Below are 17,973 nucleotides of genomic sequence, written 5' to 3'. Positions count from 1 at the left end.
GCAGGTCAGAAGCTTTCCTGTCCCTCCGTAATAGACGTGTTGAAGGGGCAGACACACATAAGACCCACAGTGAGCACATGGCTTAAAGCTATACACTTCTTTTTCTTTTCTGCAACACATTTCAGCCCTTCTGCTGCTTACCATGTGCCTAAAAGTGGGTCAGGGCAGTTCACTAAGCTGACTGCACCTCCCAATGTGAATATACAGTTTGCACAGTGGTCATGCTGGCCTTGATGGCAGGGCTGGAGAGACTGAAGGCTATTTTGAAGTTAGCACCTCTCCCATGCTTGTCATTTGAATGAGGCATTTCCTTTGCTGGTTCACTCATACTCATACTTGCTTTCTCTCCCCCTCCTTCCCCGGTGCCAGACCTGGCTTGAGGCTCCTGGCAGTTCTCCCTGTTGCACAGCACCATAGGCGGTCGGTGGCCCAACTGTTTGGGGAGGCTAAAGGGGGCAGGGTTAGGGTGGGGCTAGGGGTGGAGCTTAAATCCATAATTGTCTGATAACACACAGAAAAAATAAATAAAAATAAGTCACAATACCTTTTATTAAATTTAGATATTAGCTATAAGTACATAAGTACATAAGTAGTGCCATACTGGGAAAGACCAAAGGTCCATCTAGCCCAGCATCCTGTCACCGACAGTGGCCAATCCAGGTCAAGGGCACCTGGCACGCTCCCCAAACGTAAAAACATTCCAGACAAGTTATACCTAAAAATGCGGAATTTTTCCAAGTCCATTTAATAGCGGTCTATGGACTTGTCCTTTAGGAATCTATCTAACCCCTTTTTAAACTCCGTCAAGCTAACCGCCCGTACCACGTTCTCCGGCAATGAATTCCAGAGTCTAATTACACGTTGGGTGAAGAAAAATTTTCTCCGATTCGTTTTAAATTTACCACACTGTAGCTTCAACTCATGCCCTCTAGTCCTAGTATTTTTGGATAGCGTGAACAGTCGCTTCACATCCACCCGATCCATTCCACTCATTATTTTATACACTTCTATCATATCTCCCCTCAGCCGTCTCTTCTCCAAGCTGAAAAGCCCTAGCCTTCTCAGCCTCTCTTCATAGGAAAGTCGTCCCATCCCCACTATCATTTTCGTCGCCCTTCGCTGTACCTTTTCCAATTCTACTATATCTTTTTTGAGATACGGAGACCAGTACTGAACACAATACTCCAGGTGCGGTCGCACCATGGAGCGATACAACGGCATTATAACATCCGCACACCTGGACTCCATACCCTTCCTAATAACACCCAACATTCTATTCGCTTTCCTAGCCGCAGCAGCACACTGAGCAGAAGGTTTCAGCGTATCATCGACGACGACACCCAGATCCCTTTCTTGATCCGTAACTCCTAACGCGGAACCTATGTATCATATGTCAAAGAATAAAGTGGTTGCTCAAAGCATATACTAACCACAATCGCTCAACTGCAAAACACTATGCACAACTTTGCGCAAAAACACACTCAGAACCTTACTGTACCATAAATATTACACTGGGCAGAACCTAATACACCAATATACCACCCATACGGAAAATGCAGACCGTCAACAATATGAAACAAGGGATCATATCACAATTCTCATGTAGAGCCACAAAACACCCAAATTCATGTTTAATGTGGGATAAAATGCCATAAATAAGTAAATAATTATAAACTTTTAATGTTGAGCACCTGATTCTCAAAGTGGACATATTCCAAACACTATAATGAAAATAAAATAATCTTTTCTACCTTTGTTGTCTGGTGACTTTGTTTTTCTGGTCATGCTGGCCAAGTATCCGATTCTGCTGCTATCTGTCCTCTTAACTCCAGTTCCAGGGCTTCCTTTCCATTTATTTCTTTACTTTCTGCCTGCCTTCTTCATTTCTTGCCTTACATCCGTAAGTAAAAGCTGGGTCCTCTGCAGACTTGACTGTCCAGTGGATCCAGCTTCTGCCTATTTTCTCCATCGATGTGCAGGTTTTCTCCCTTTTCCCTCATCTCCTTCCTCTGTCTTCCCTCCCCTCCATGCATGTCCAGAATTTCTCCCCTTTATTCTTCCCGTCTCGCCAACCATGGCCAGCAACCCTCTTCTCCCCTCTAGCCACCCATGTCCAGCAACCCTCCTCTCTCTTCCCTGCCCTCCCCTCTAGCCACCCATGTCCAGCAACCCTCCTCTCTCTTCCCTGCCCTCCCCTCCAGCCACCCATGTCCAGCAACCCTTCTCTCCCCTCTAGCCACCCACCCATGTCCAGCAAATCTCCTCTCTCCCCTGCCCTCCATGCATATCCAGCAATTGAATTCCCTTCTGTCCCCTGCCCCCCCTCCATCCATCGCCAGCGCAATTCTCCTCTCCCCTTTCCCTCCCCTTGTTTATTATCTGCCCCGCGCCATCTTTAATTTACCTGCGTCCCATCGTCGGCCTGCCGCGTCATTTCAAAGCCTGCCCTGCTGCCTGTCTCTATTCTTCCCTCCCTTCGTGACGTGTTCATTCGGCAGAGTCCCACCCTCGAGGAAATGTCAGAAGGCGGGACTCTGCCGAACAAATCACATTGCGAAGGGAGGGAAGAATAGACAGGCAGCAGGGCGGGCTTTGAAATGACGCGGCGGGCCGACGCTGGGACGCAGGTAAATTAAAGATGGCGAGGAGGGGCAGATAGTAAACAAGGGGAGGGAAAGGGGAGATTCACGGTGCCGCTCGCCCGCCCGACGCCTAACTCTTTCCTGCTGGGGAGGCTTAGCCTCCCCAAGCCTCTTATACCGGGCGCCTATGCACAGCACCTAGGGCAAGTGCCCTGTTCATCCTATCCTAAATGCAGTACTAGGTTTAAATGAGGAAACAAGATTATCTTTGCTTTTCATTACTTGTCTTTTGCCCCTACAGAGTGAATGATTATATATATATATTTTTTTTTTAAACTTCCAGAGAGGAGTAACAAAGAAATAATTTTGCTCAAAGAAAGAAGAAAGCAAAATAGTAGGCAGCTGGGGGTAGGGGAGATGAGACCACATGAGGGAGGAGCTTTGCTTTTTGGAGTGAGGCAAAAGTAATACTTTTTAGAAGGCTATTGAGGTTAAAACTGAAGTATTTTCCAGATTTGAGGCGTACAGTGCAACATCTTTCTCTCTTTTCCCCCTTCTAATCTAGGTTAACAACTCAACAGAAGTCCTTTTTGAGACCACTGATGATCAACAGTTGAATTCTTGGACATCAGAAATCAAAGAATGTATGAATCAAGGGTAAGAAAGGGAATGGGACTTGATATGCTGTCTTTCTGTGATTTATTTATTACTAGTAAGAGGCCCGTTTCTGGAGCAAATGAAACGGGCGCTAGCAAGGTTTTCCTCCCCAACACCCCCCCCCCCCCCTCCCTCCCTATCTACCTACCGACCCCTTTGTCGTTCTGACGCCATTGTTCCGCACCTCTTGAACGCACCGTACGCCATTGCTCCGCCCTCGGTGTGTGACGCCATTGCTCCGCCCTCAATGTCATCACGTGTGACGTGAGGGCGTGGCCCCGAGACTTGGCGATTTCGGTGGCTTCACCACCACGAACCCGTCTTGAAGGAAGTGACGGAAGTGACGTCAGTGTTTTCAGATCGTTGAGGGTGAGTTTTATTATATAAGATTATTATTTTTTTGCAACTACATTCAAAATGATTTACATATTATATATAGGTACTTATTTGTACCTGGGGCAACGGAGGGTTAAGTGACTTGCCCAGAGACACAAGGAGCTGTAGTGGGATTCGAACACAGTTCCCCAGGATCAAAGTCCACTGCACTAACCACTAGGCTACTCCTCTGTTCAGGGTTTGGATTTTAGTTACTGTAACATTCATTGCTAGCATAGCAGAATGATCTGTGTGTTTTGGGGTTCCTTTGTCTGGTAGTTTCCTTTTTGCTTGTTTGTGCTTCCAGCTTAAATCAGAATCGATCTCTGCAATACCATGAAACTTCAGATGAAATATTCCCCATTTTTGGCTACTCCCATCCCATCTCACCGAGGCTTGTCATTGTAGCACCAGTTTGAGCTTCCTCCGGAGCCTAGCATATGTGCATCCCTAGGTCAGATGTTGCTATCGTGCCATGGCAAAGACTCCCTCACTTCAGAAAGCTGCGGACGCCTAGCCCTGATTAGTCTAAGGAGCTGAAGCTTTGCTAGGGAGTCAGACCCAGGATTCCCACTTGGCAAAGTCCAGCACCACCCTTGAGCCAACAGTCAAACCCAGATAATTAAAGATGCCGCATCAAGTTTACGCAGCTACACAACAGACAAACTTGGTATTTTATTAATAACTGAACTTAAAATGGGTAAATATCTGGAAAACAAATCTTTTTGATTATAAAATGTGTGTGCAATGATTAAAATTGCAAGAAAAGTGTGATTACAAATTTTAATCGTGCATCTGGTCACCTTAAAGGATGGCCTGCTCCTCCCTCCACTATATCTCTGTCTCTGGCAGGCAGTGGATGGCTTCACATCAGCTCCTGGATTCTTCTTTTTGGGGGAGCTCCTGCCCTAGCTTGGCTATCTCAGTTGAGCCTAGGTGTGATTGGCTGAGCAGTGCCATCTTTGGAGGTATATCTGGTGGTACCAGGTCCCTTCCCCACCCTGTGTTCCCCTTCCCCCAGTGTCCATTGCCTGTTTTGTGCCTGGCCCTTCCTTACAGATTACAAAGAGAAGGCACTGAAACCCCCTCCCCTCCACAAAAAAGGGCAATTGGAGCAGCTTGGCCCCTTGTTGGGGGTAGCTGCTGGGCCTGGGTGGACAATTTGAGAGGCTTCCCTGGAACAGACCCTTAGTTGGGACCTGGGGCAGTGTCACTGTTGGTGAGTTTTGGGGGTACTTGCCCCTTTAAATGTTCTAGCCCTGTCAGGTCACAGCTGCAGAGCTGGTTTAGAATGGCAGTGGAAATGGTAAGAGTTGCTTCCGCTGTGGAAAATGGCATTCCACAGCAGGTTTTTGCCTGGCTGGGTGTTCTGACGTAGGGAGTATTGAAGGCCTCTCTTCCCACTGCCCTTACTGTTTCCCGCGTGGGATCACATGGCGCATTAGCTGTGCAGGAGCCTTTGATTAAGAATATAAGAACAGCCATGTATTAGCACCCTGATTAGAGGAGAATCAGAAACAGCCACACACCCTGCATGAATTTGCTTGATGCAGTGGTGTGATGAGTCCTCACCCTTCCCTCCAAGACTGTGCCTCCAGCCCAGGCAGTAGTAGCAGTAGTAGTAGCCTACTGCCTTTGCCTCCTGGAGGCCGTACCTTGCGAAGGATGTAAAAAGAATTGAAGCGGTGCAAAGAAAAGCTACAAGAATGGTAAGGGATTTGTGTTACAAGACGTATGAGGAGAGACTTGATGACCTGAACATGTATACTCTGGAAGAAAGGAGAAACAGGGGTGATATGATACAGTCGTTCAAATATTTGAAAAGTATTAATCCGCAAATGAACCTTTTCCGGAGATGCGAAGGAGGTAGAACAAGAGGACATGAAATGAGATTGAAGGGGGGCAGACTCAAGAAAAATGTCAGGAAGTATTTTTTCATGGAGAGAGTAGTGGATGCTTGGAGTGCCCTCCCGCGGGAGCTGGTGGAAATGAAAATGGTAACAGAATTCAAACACGCGTGGGACAAACATAAAGGAATCCTGTTCAGAAGATTGGGTGGCAGAGCCGGTGGGGATAGTGCTGGGCAGACATACGGTCTGTGCCAGAGCTGGTGATGGGAGGAGGGGCTGGTGGTTGGGAGGCGGGGATAGTGCTGGGCAGACATACGGTCTGTGCCAGAGCCGGTGGTGGGAGGAGGGGCTGGTGGTTGGGAGGCGGGGATAGTGTTGGGCAGCATACGGTCTGTGCCAGAGCCGGTGGTGGGAGGAGGGGCTGGTGGTTGGGAGGCGGGGATAGTGCTGGGCAGACTTACATGGTCTGTGTCCTGAAAAGGACAGGTACAAATCAAGGTAAGGTATACACAAAAAGTAGCACATATGAGTTTATCTTGTTGGGCAGACTGGATGGACCATGCAGGTCTTTTTCTGCCGTCATCTACTATGTTACTATGACTCATCACACCACTGCAGCAAGCAAATGAACATGTGGGTTTTTCTCTGCTATCTACAATGTTACTATGCCATACAAGCCCAAGCTGGAAATGCTGCACCCTCAATCTCCACTTCCCCAGCTATTGGAGTTGCTGCCAGATTATTCCATAAATGTGGGATCCTTTACCCCTATTGCTTTGATTACTGTTGGCTTAAAGGAGAGCAAGATGGCCTGAGGAGTCCCCCCCCCCCCCCCCCTCTTTACCTGTGATTATTAGGTGGAGTAGTGTCCCACCCACTTTGGACTTGGGTCTAGCCAGTAGTGGCATACATTATTGGTGTAGCTGGCAGGGAGCCCTCAAGTTCCATCAGCTGAAGGCATTCTGAGCCAGAACTCTCAGGCCATCTGAACACACACTGACAGCAGCTGCACTCCCATTGTCCGTACTGGCACCTGTGCTTACTCAGCTCATACCTGAGAAGTGAGCACGTGTGGTGTGCCAGCATCGACAGCTGGAAGCATGGTTACAATGTCAGTTTTCTGATAGCCCAAAGTTTATGACGAAGGATGATGAAGGATCCCTTCCATCCAAGGTATTAACTTTTTTTACATACTGGGAGTGGAGAGGAAATGCATGTGTCCTCTCATTCCACCCCCCCGGGCCCACCAGAAATTGCTGAGGTGGAGGAGGTCACTTTTAAAAAGGAGACTGGGGTAGACATTTGAAAGGGGAATGAGGTGGGTGAGCTTGGGTCAGATGAAATGAGGATGAAGACTGGTGTCCTTTTTCGCTTGTAAAATTGTGATTAGATGGAGGCTTGAAGATAGGTATGTTTGGGGGAGGGGAGGGACAATGGACTAAAAGAAATGCACAGTGCTTAAGTTACAAGTTTCTCGCTAAAGAAGTAGATTAGAAATTTAGTGGCAAAAGTAAGTTGAATTCCTTTTAATTTCAACAGCAGCCCTTAAAAGCTAATCACAGTATGCATCCTTCAGTGATCAGTGTGGGTTGTTTCTTAAACACTGGCCATCGCAGGTTGATTTAGAACAGGATAATCGACACTGGATGATGCCCAGATACTGATCCTGAATGTGGTTCATCCTTGACAGCTGGAAGGTTATCCAGGTACTGGTAATATTCAGCGCTGCTACCCAGATAGCTGGTTGGACAGATTAGGATATTTTTTATCCTGTCCCCACTTGCCAGATAGTTTCAGCTGCTGAATATCAATGGGGGCTGGATAATATCCAGCTCTGTCTTGGCTCCATCCATGGACTATGCTGGTACTACCCGGATAGCGTCGAGGTGGTCAGACTGATACTCAGCAGCCGGGCTGTGGAGTCGGAGTTGGAAGCAATTTTGAGTGGCGTCAGTAAAAATGTACCGACCCAGACTCCAACTGCAAAATAAAAGCTTACATCATAATTATATGGTAAATTCATTATTTTGTATTTAGATTGTATATATTTTTGTCCTGGATCTAAAGTATTGGTAAACATATGTTTTATATTTACCAGTGCTTTAGATCCAGTACAAAAACTTTAGAGCCTAATGTTAGTCTGATTCAGAGGTTTGGTTTACCAACTCCACAGCCCTGCTCAGCAGCACTCTGGTTTAGTGCTGCTGAAATCGGCCCAGGACCTGCCAGTGTGAGTTAACTGGGTAAAACCCATTCACCCAGTTAGCTCATGTTGACAGTCATTGAAATAAATTGGCACATGAAAATTTTGGCATGCAGCTTTGCATTAGTATATTCTATAATGCCTTAGGTGCATCCAGAAGCTGTATTAGAATTGGTGTTGTGTGCCACATTGTGGCACCTATTTCTTGGCACCAATAAACCCTTTTTGGTGTTATTTTTAGTTCCGCCATGGATTGTAATATTCATCATGTTGTGCAACTGTCAGGTGTGTTGTGATGCAAAAAAGGTTGAGAACTGCTGCTCCTGGAGAGTATAATTTAATCTTTTCTTTTGGCATAATTCATGCCAAAAGAACAACACACCCCAACCAACACAGTCCTGCGAATGTGACATCAGAACTGAGCAAGAAGCAGATAAGGAAAAAAAATGCAAAACCCACAGCATTGCCTGAGGAAAATCCAGTCTGCCAAGCAAGTATGGAGCAATAAGTCCCCTGTGACATAATGTAATTCACTGAGAGAGAAAGCAAATCCACTCAAATATAGACCAGTAGGATGTAGTTGGTCACTCTATCTCCATCATCAGTTTGCTGAGCAGAGCCTGCGAATGTGACATCAGAACTGCTCCAACCTATTGTTCTAGTCCCCTCGATGCCAGCACTGACTCATGGAAGGACGGGAAAGGACTGATTCCTGACAGTCACGAACACTGTCATCTGTTCACAGGTTAGCCTCCCATAGCAGCTGAATAGCTTCAGAAGGGTTCACATACATACTTATTTTGTATCTGGGTCAATGGAGGGTTAACTGACTTGCCCACAGTCACAAGGAGCTGCAGTGGGAATCGAACCCAGTTCCGCAGGATCAAAGTCTGCTGCACTAACCACTGGGCTACTCCTCCACTCAAAGAGGAGGCTCAAAGAGAAACGTTTTGGATCCAGCTCTGAAACCTCGAAGTCTGTGTCGCCATCGAGTGTTGCATCGGCACTGGGTACGTTAGTCCGTTGGTCTGTGAGACCCTTTGACACTGGGAGTGACCGTGTATCGAATGGGTCTCCACTTTCCTCAGCACCAGCCGCTATCCAGGCCCCCTGTGACCAATCGGTGTCAGACCCAACCCAGAGGAGACGGGAGGACTCGGTGTTGACATTGAGGAACACTGGCATCAGTCACCCTCGACGCATGATGACGGGAGCACCAAGGGATTTCCAGGCATCAAGAAGCGTCGGCGCTGGGAGGACCGCTCCCCCTGCATATATAAGGTGCTAATGCATGGGTCTCCAGGCAGCCAGGACCAGACACCTGCTTTGACCCCACAAACATGCGTGGGATAAACATATAGGAATCCTGCTCAGAAGGAATGGATTCCCAGAAGGAGAGGGAGGCAGGGCTGGTGGTTGGGAGGTGGGGATATTGCTGGGCAGACTTATACGGTCTGTGCCCGAGCCGGTGGTGGGAGGCGGGGCTGGTGGTTGGGAGGCGGGGATAGTGCTGGGCAGACTTATATGGTCTGTGCCCTGAAAAGGACAGGTACAAATCAAGTTAAGGTATACACAAAAAATGGCACATGTGAGTTTATCTTGTTGGGCAGACTTGGTGGACCGTGCAGGTCTTTTTCTGCCATCATCTACTGTGTTACTGTGTTTACTGTGTTAGGCTGTGGTACTTTGCTTTAAAAGGTAAAAATGCCCGTTTCATAAACAGGAAGTCAGTTTATAGAGTCTGCATGTCACATGGGCATTTACAGAGCCTCAAGAAAAATACTTCCTGTTGTTGAAATACTGAGAACTCAGCAATTTCTCAAGACATGATTTTTACTTTTATTTCCCTGAGTTAGTCATGTTTCCTGATTTGGCTCGGTGAAAGTCTTTGATAGCTTGATTTGATCCAGAACCAGGCGCTGTGTACCCTGACTGTGTTGCTTTATTTCTGGCTCTCAGCTTGTCTGGACCCACGTTCAGTTCAGCATGAATTACAAAAAGTCATTGATTTGACTTTTCAGTAGGGCAGCATTAATTTACAATAATTTTTATGCTTTTGAGTACAAGGTATGCTGGTCTCTTTCTGACCTAGATAAGAAGTAAGAATTAATTTGAGAGATTAACACATTTGAGTCAAGTTATCTGTACCTAACTGATCAGTAACTTTCCTATTTTTAGATAATGCTGTTCTAAGGTATTTCTTGTTTGTACTTTGTGTGCATTATACCTTAGAACAGCATTATCTAAAAATAGCAAAGTACAAAAAAGAATTGTATTTTTTTGGCCATGCAGAAATGAGCCCTCCCTTCCCCCCTCCCATTAAAGTTTGTGCAGGTAACACAGAATAGAGTAGAGCGGAGGAGTAGCCTATTGGTTAGAGCACTGGGCTGATGACTAGCAAAAGCCTGGTTCAAATCCCACTGCTGCTCCTTGTGATCTTGGACATTACCTCAAGTACTTGGATGGTAAGCCCTTTGTGGACAGGGAAGTATTTAGTGTATCTGAATGCAAGTCACCTTGAGCTGCTGATGAAAATTGTTTATATATTTTATTTGGAATTTAGCTCATCTTTTTTTGCAAAACTTATTGTACTACTAGTCCTGAGATAAAATGGGACATGCACAAGTGGCTTTTCCTCCAGATTTTGAATTGCAGCATTGTTGGGTCATTGGTTCATATTAATACCCAGTGGAGAATTTACTAGGAGGCAGGTTCATAAGAGCATACACCTTGCTGTGTTCATCATTTGTGGCATCTGGCTGTCCATGCTTAAGGTTGGCAAGGTTTATAAATCCACACTGTTTCTCGGCTTTGCCTCAGTTTTCTCCCATATCGGGACAATATTTTAAAGAATGTATAAATATGATGTAATATTTTAAATAATGTAGCATAAATTTTGTCCTTGCAGATTTGTGGCGAGCACTGAGCACTGTAGAGCAGAGTACGTTTCTTCTGTTCCTGGTCCATTCAGAGCTGGGGCTGCTGAGGAGGCAGTGTTCAGAGCTCCTGGGGAAAAGAGGAAGGATTAAGGGGGTGGGCGGGGTGAAGAGGAAATAAATACGCCCCATGACAGCTAGTGATTAAAGGCTTATGCAGAGATCCTTTGTGTAGGGACTCCAGCTGTGGACTGTTAGTACAATTAATATTTTATTTATTTTGTTACATTTGTACCCTGTGCTTTCCCACTCATGGCAGGCTCAATGCGGCTTACATGGGGCAATGGAGGGTTAAGTGACTTGCCCAGAGTCAGAAGAAGCTGCCTGTGCCTGAAGTGGGAATCAAACTCAGTTCCTCAGTTTCCCGGGACCAAAGTCCACCACCCTAACCACTAGGCCACTCCTCCACTCCTCCACTCAGTTAATAGATTAACTGAGTCAAGTCAGATATAAAATAAAGGAGAAAATCCTGGGTATTTTGAAAGTGCAGAATTGTGGCATTTCTGATTTGAGCTGGAAATATGGGAGGAACCTGCCAGATGAAAATAAGAGCAGTTATTTAAATATTGCATACTTCTGGACTCGTCTGGTGGCACAGTACCCCATCGGTGCCCTTGAACCCTGGTTAGATGTCTAGATTTGATCCCCTGTACTTAGGGTGGCCCAGATTGGTGTGGAGGTGGTGGTCACAGCACCTGAGGATAAGGGGGAGATATGGTAGCTGGATTTTGGAGCCCATAAAAGAGTATATGTTTTGGAAGGACCTGTTGAATTGTCCTGGCCCCATGATTGTTGCTGCAGTGATCAGAATAGTAACTCGCCTTGAACTGTAACTAGTAAAGAGTGAGGTAAATTTATGTTTAAATCTTTTTTATTAAAGAGTATAAGGAATACAATACAGAACCCACAATATTTTGAAGATACAATATGTGATACAAAGTTTTGAATTCTCAATAAACCTGCTGTTTGAAATTCCATATGTTGTCTTCTTTGGAAGTCATTAAGTTTAAATCTGTTTATTGACATATTATATGAAACCTGTGTATTTATTGTCCGGTATAAAGCCTTACTGATATCACAGACAACTTGTAATCCTTCCACATACATCAAATCATTTTCTTCTTTTATCCCTAGACCCCCCCTCCCCCCACCCTTCCTTCCTTGTAGTTTTATATATTAATCTTGTTTATTAACAGACGTAATGAACCATTCACTGAAACTTATCAAAGAAACTACACTACAGGAGATGTTCTCTGATGTCATATCTTCAACAAATAAGTTACCATTTTGCATTTATTTATTCCTCCCTTAATCACCCTCCCTCCCTCCCTCCTTCCCTATATTGTCAACCAACATTTTAGGGCAGTGTCACAGCTCTTTTTATTTCCAAGATAACATGTAATTAACTGTCTGTACATCAGAATATGAACCAGTCTACGCCTTGCTGTAAAGTACTGCCCTACCTGTCACACTGTCTTAGTCTCCCTAACTGATGTAGGGCCAAAGAGTACCAGATTAGAAGTTCAGCAGCAAACTTCGCGCTCTAGGCGGGAGGGTGTCCCACAATGGCTCCCATTGCGCCCTGAACCTATGGCCTGCTGAACTGTCCAGGTCCTGCACTCCACATCTATCAATTCTCATTTGTTTCACTAATTGGGATCGCCATATCTGCAGAGGGGGAACTTCTTTTACTCTCCAATATTGCAATATGGCTGTTATTCCAAAATAGATTGCTATCTTTGCAAATGTCCTGAATCCCTCTGTGGGGTCTGCGGTGTATCTAAAAATATTGAATAAGATTGTAGGTTCCCGCACAAGGGTGCAGTGCCATAATTGATCTATCCCTCCTATGACTTGTTTCCAGAACTTTTCAATACCGGGACAGCTCCAAAACATGTGGCCAAGTGAGGCCTCCTCATGGTCACATTTAGGACATGCCCCCGTTGTATCAAATCCCGCTTTCCGCGCTCTGTGGGGCGAAATGTGTGTTCTAAGCATCCACCGATATAGTCGTTCCCTCTGAGGAACAGAAAGCCTCTGTTTGTAAATAGATTTCAATTGTGTTCTAAACTCTTCCTCAGTGAGTGTGCACCCTAAATCTTTTGACCACTCATGCGCTAGCCGCCGGAAGTCTATCTCTTCTGTGGAATCTTTGAGTTGCTGGTGGTGGAATTTCAGGGGCACCCTAAGCTGCGCTCCCAGGGTAAACTCCTCCGATAGGACTTCCACCACATCTTCCGTAAGGTCTGTCCAGTCCAGGGAGGCCACATAATGGTGTAATTGATAATATGCAAACTGATGTGTCTTAGGAATCCCATATCGTGACTGAAGTTCCTGATACGTGTGCATGTGTCCCTCTTCTGTAACTATATGCGCCAGGTATATAATCCCCTTTTTTGCCCATCTGCTAAATATACTGGGCCCTTGGCCTGGGGGGAAAGCAGGATTATCACAAATTGACATCCAGGGGGACACTCGGGGGGAGAAGCGGCGGCGTCTACACACCCATCTCCAAGTTTCCCTGAGAGATTTCAATAATGGGTGTATCTGAAATGCTGATAGGGGTAAGGGGGTTCCAGAGTGTAGTAAATGACTAAAGTGGATATCCCTGAACATCGAGGTCTCCACTGATGTAACGGAGAAATCCGATGTTCCCCGGTACCAATCGTTTACGTGTCGCATGGAACTCGCTATTGCCAGGTATTTTATATTCAGAAGTCCCATGCCGCCCCCCTCCCTTGGGGCTGCTATCTGGTGATAAGGTATCCTAGGCCTTTTACCCTGCCACAGGTATGCTTGTATTAAACGCTGTAACTGCCTGTCATCTCTATTTTTCAGGTAAAGTGGTAACTGTTGGAAGACATAGAGCCATTTGGGAGCTATCATCATGTTAAATAATGCTATTCTTCCCCAGATAGAGAGTGGCAGCTCCCTCCACATCAACAGTTTACTCCTAGTCATTTCCAATAATGGGGAAATGTTTTCTTTATACAGGGAGGTTCTATCACTTGTAATGTATACCCCTAGATATTTCAGCTTCGTTGCCTCCCATCTAAGTGTGGCTTTTCCTTTCCATTGTAAATTAGTACCTGTGTCCATATGCATCGCACAAGATTTGGATAGATTAAGGCTAAACCCCGATAACATTCCGTACTCCTCTATCAGAGTCAAGGCCATATTAAAAGACTTTTGCGGATTAGTCAGCACTAGGAGGACATCATCGGCATAAGCCAGCGCACGAACCTCCTGTTCTCCCAACTGTACACCGCTGATTCTAGGGTCAGAATTTAGCTGTCGGAGTAGTGGTTCTAATGTTAGATCGAACAGTAGTGGTGACAAAGGGCATCCCTGTCGTGTTCCTCTGCCTATCTGAAATTTTTTCGAGAGCCCCCCGTTCGCTGCTATTTGTGCCTCCATGTTAGTATATAAAGCCTCAATTGCTTGTTTTACTCCAGGAGGAATCCCAATCCAGTCTAGCATATAGAATAGAAAGTCCCATCCCACCCTGTCAAAAGCCTTGGTAGCATCTAAGCTTACCAAGATTCCAGGAATCTTCTCGGTTCGGCAACGTGCCATTGCGAGCAAGACTCTCCGGGTGTGCAACACGGAGTGTCTATTAGGCAGAAAGCCTACCTGTGCAGGCTCGATCACGTTGGGTAAGAACTTATTGAGTCGTGTGGCCAAAATTTTCGCAAGAAGCTTAATGTCAACGTTAATTAATGATATGGGCCTGTAAGACTCCGGTTCCTCTACGGCCTTCCCTGGTTTCAACAATAATGATATACATGCAGTATTTTCGTGTATTGGGAATCTCCCTTCCTGAATTACCGCTTGATGATATTCAAATAGGGGCCGTATCAATTGGGGTTGCAACATTTTGTAAAATTCTCCGGAATACCCGTCCATCCCTGGTGCTGAATATGCTTTCAGCCCTTTAATCGCTTCTGACAGTTCTTTGGGCAGGATGGGAGCCTCCAAAGTAGCAATATCAGTTTCTTTGAGCCTTGGCATTTGGGCCCTACTGAGAAATTCCTCCATGTGTGCCTCCCTGGATGTATGCTCGGCAGTGTATAGTTGTGTAAAGTGTTCTTGAAATATTTGAAGAATCTCATCTGGACTGTTAGTAATGCTTCCTATTTGTCTTTTCAGGACTGAAATAGTTCTACCCCCTCCCCTTCTCCGCACCACCCGAGCCAACATGCTTCCCACTCTATCTCCGAATCTGTGGAACTTGTATTTTAGGAAAGTCCTATTTTTTACCGCTCTTTCCTGTAATAATGAGTTTATAGCAGCCTGGACAGATAAATATGCCTCCCTGTTTCCTGTGGTTTGCTGCTGCATAAATCGGCGCTTAGCTTTCTGCAGTCGCTTATTCAGATGTAAAAGGCTAGCTGCATTCTTTCTCCGTTTTCTTGCTACATAGGCAATTATGTCTCCCCGGAGCACCGCCTTACCAGTACACCAATACAGTTGCGGGTCAGACTTATGTTCTTTGTTAAATGAGTCATATTCTTCCCATTTTTTGACCATGTATTTTAGAAAAGATTTATCTTTCACTAAATGATTGGGAAATCTCCATTGTCTGTGTATTTGGAAGTTGCATGGCGCCCCTAATTCTATCCATACCGGACTGTGGTCAGAAATCAATACTTCTTCAATCTTTGTGTCTCTTATGCACTGAAATAAAGCTGATGATATCAATATATAATCCAGCCTTCCCCAGGTCCCATGTGCTCTGGACTGATGTGTATACTCCCTTGAGTCTGGGTGCAAATTCCGCCATGCATCTATCACTGAGAGGGAGCTTCCAAACTCCTTCAACATCCGAGTGCCCTTCCTACTCTCCATTCCCTTGTGTCCCTCCCCTGAATAATCCAATTTGGGGTCCATAAGCACATTCATGTCTCCCACAATTATCAAGTGCTTGTCTTCATATGGAAGTAGCTGTCTGGACAGTTCAGGAAAGAAAATACTGTCAGGGGGGGTGGGTGCGTATACATTTAACAAGTATAATTCCCTCCCTTGCAGCCACATTTTAACCAAAATGAATCGCCCATTGGGATCCTGCAATACTGTCTCTACCGTGCAAGCGAGTTTTTGATGTATGCAGATTGCCACCCCTCCCTTCCGCCCTTCGGAGGACGCGTGGATCACCTGACCTACCCAACCCTGCTTGAGTTTTTCATGCTCTGGCGCTGTCAATTTTGTCTCTTGCAAGCAGGCAATGTCTGCGTTGAGGCGTTTTAAGTGTGCTAGGATCTTTTTCCTTTTTATAGGAGACGTAATGCCTCCTACATTCCAGGTGACTACTTTACAGTGTGTTACCGCCAAGACATATTATCTTCATATCAGTATACCAGAAAAAACTCAGCTCCTGGGTCCCAGCCCTTTCCCAGAAGCTGTAAATGTTGCCTCTGCTTTGTGTTTCAATATTCTGATTTTGACATCCTACCCATTCGTTGGTCTTGTGTATAATCTGAGTGAAAGACCTGCCCTTTGTGTTTCTATGTGCCCCTTTCCCTAAGTATTGAATCCCATTAAGTCCCCATTCCCCCCCGCCCATTACCCTTCTCTTAACGAGAACCCTTTCCCTCTAGTTTGAACTTCCTCTTACTTGTGGTGTGAGACCGCTATGTGACTCATCTCCCCTCGCCTACCCCTCTCCACCCTTCATAAGGGGATCCCCCCCATCCCTCGGCGATTTCTCTAAAGCCACCCCGGTTCTACTACCGGAGGGACTCTTCAAATAGACAACAACAATACAGTTATAACTTTTTAACCCATCATTTCTTAATCAACATTTTCTTTGCTATAGACTTATCTTGCATATTGTGTCCTCGTCATATGCAGGGAACCATAAACAGGGTTAAGACATTGTTCTTTCTGCCTTTTGCCAAACATAGAGTCAAGTTGGTGCATCAGCTGGTGCATGTAGTTCGGTTTCTAGAAACTGTTGGGCCTCCTGGACAGAGTGAAACGATCGCCATCCGTTTTCATGTTGAATCTTCAATATGGCTGGGTAGATCAGCATAAATCTTGTTTTTCTGCTTACCAGTGCCGTGCAGAGGGGGTGGAACCGGCGACGTTGCTCTTGTACCCCAGCCGAATAGTCTTGAAAGATTTTTATCGATGCGCCATCGTATTTTAAGGTGTCTCTTTTCAGTCGAAAGCCTCTCATGATTTCTTCCTTGTGTAGATAATTGTGAACTTTGATTATCACCAGTCTGGGTCTTTGCTGCCCTGGTTGCCGACGGCCAAGCCTATGGGCCCGTTCTATGCACAGTTCCCCATAACTGTCCGACAGGGCAAGTTCTTTTTTAAGCCAGCTTTCCAAAAGATGTCCTAGTGATTTCTCAGGAATTGCTTCAGGAAGACCCACAATGCGGAGATTGCATCTCCTTGCTCTATTCTCCATGTCCTCAATCTTGTCTTGCTGTGCTTTAAGTTGCTCCATCAAGCGCGTGACATCTTGAACATTCTGCGCTCCCCTGTCCTCTGCCGTTGATATTCTGCTCTCCGCTTCACCCATTCGTCTCACCGTGTCAGCCATGGTGGATTCTAAACTGCTCATTTGGCGTTCTAGCAAGTCAAATCTGGGGTTCAATGCGGCGCTGACCGCCATGGTGATCTGTGCAAGTTGTTTGTCAGAAAAATCACCAAGCGTTTCAAGTTTACCTTCTGCCATCTTGATCCCAGTGGGTGGTGGGGAGTTTTTCCCTTTGTCGTACTTAATACCGCTTCTAGTTGTTCCTGCTGATTTGGGCCTCAAAAATTGCTCCATGCAGAGGGTATTACAGTTTCTCTCTGGCCTCTTCGTCACTGATCTTGCTTGTTTAGCCCTTTTGCCCGGGGGTAATTCGATGGTATTGTGGGTCTGGTTTTTACCCTCTTATCAACGTGATCAGTCCAATTCTAAAAGTCTGGAGAGTCGCTCCCCGCGTTGATCCAGCCCGTATGTTTTATTCGCTGTATGAGTTCTCCCCTAGTTAGCTGTCCAGAACAAGGCCGCAGACACCAATTGTCTATTAACACCCGGCGTCGCCCTCTCTTTTCAGCCAGCGTGTTGTGGTAATAATCTTTATTAACTATCCCTACTATGGTGAGACAGCGTCTTTGCACGCTGGAGCATGAATTAGTGTACTCAGCTCTTTATATTGAGATGTTTCCAGAGAGTCTCTCGTCATTTCTGTAAATGGCCCCGTTTCTGTGCGCCGAGGGGGGGAGGGGGAAGAAAAATGGAAGCATCATCGACTTTCTCCCGCTTCCTATTGCCCTGCCACGTCTCCGATTTCCCCAACAATCATCCCCTACGTACTTGTTCTGCTCGCCTTATTACCGCGGCACGAGTGCTCTGCACGCTCTCACTCTGC

General features: G+C 45.9%; 1 protein-coding gene across 2 annotated transcripts in view; it reads left to right on the top strand.

Moving 5' to 3' along the window:
• Positions 1-17,973, top strand: part of SH2B3 (SH2B adaptor protein 3) — a 328,562-nt gene that overhangs the window by 269,204 nt on the left and 41,385 nt on the right. For both annotated transcript variants that reach the window (XM_030217335.1, XM_030217334.1), the window contains exon 4: positions 3,148-3,239. In XM_030217335.1, the coding sequence (XP_030073195.1) occupies positions 3,148-3,239 (92 nt within the window). The remainder of the gene's footprint in view (positions 1-3,147; positions 3,240-17,973) is intronic.

The sequence above is a fragment of the Microcaecilia unicolor genome, chromosome 11, assembly GCF_901765095.1.
Source record: "Microcaecilia unicolor chromosome 11, aMicUni1.1, whole genome shotgun sequence".
NCBI classification, from domain to species: domain Eukaryota; kingdom Metazoa; phylum Chordata; class Amphibia; order Gymnophiona; family Siphonopidae; genus Microcaecilia; species Microcaecilia unicolor.
The sequence above is the reverse complement of the archived record's forward strand: the minus strand, read 5'-3'. Positions and strand labels throughout refer to the sequence as shown.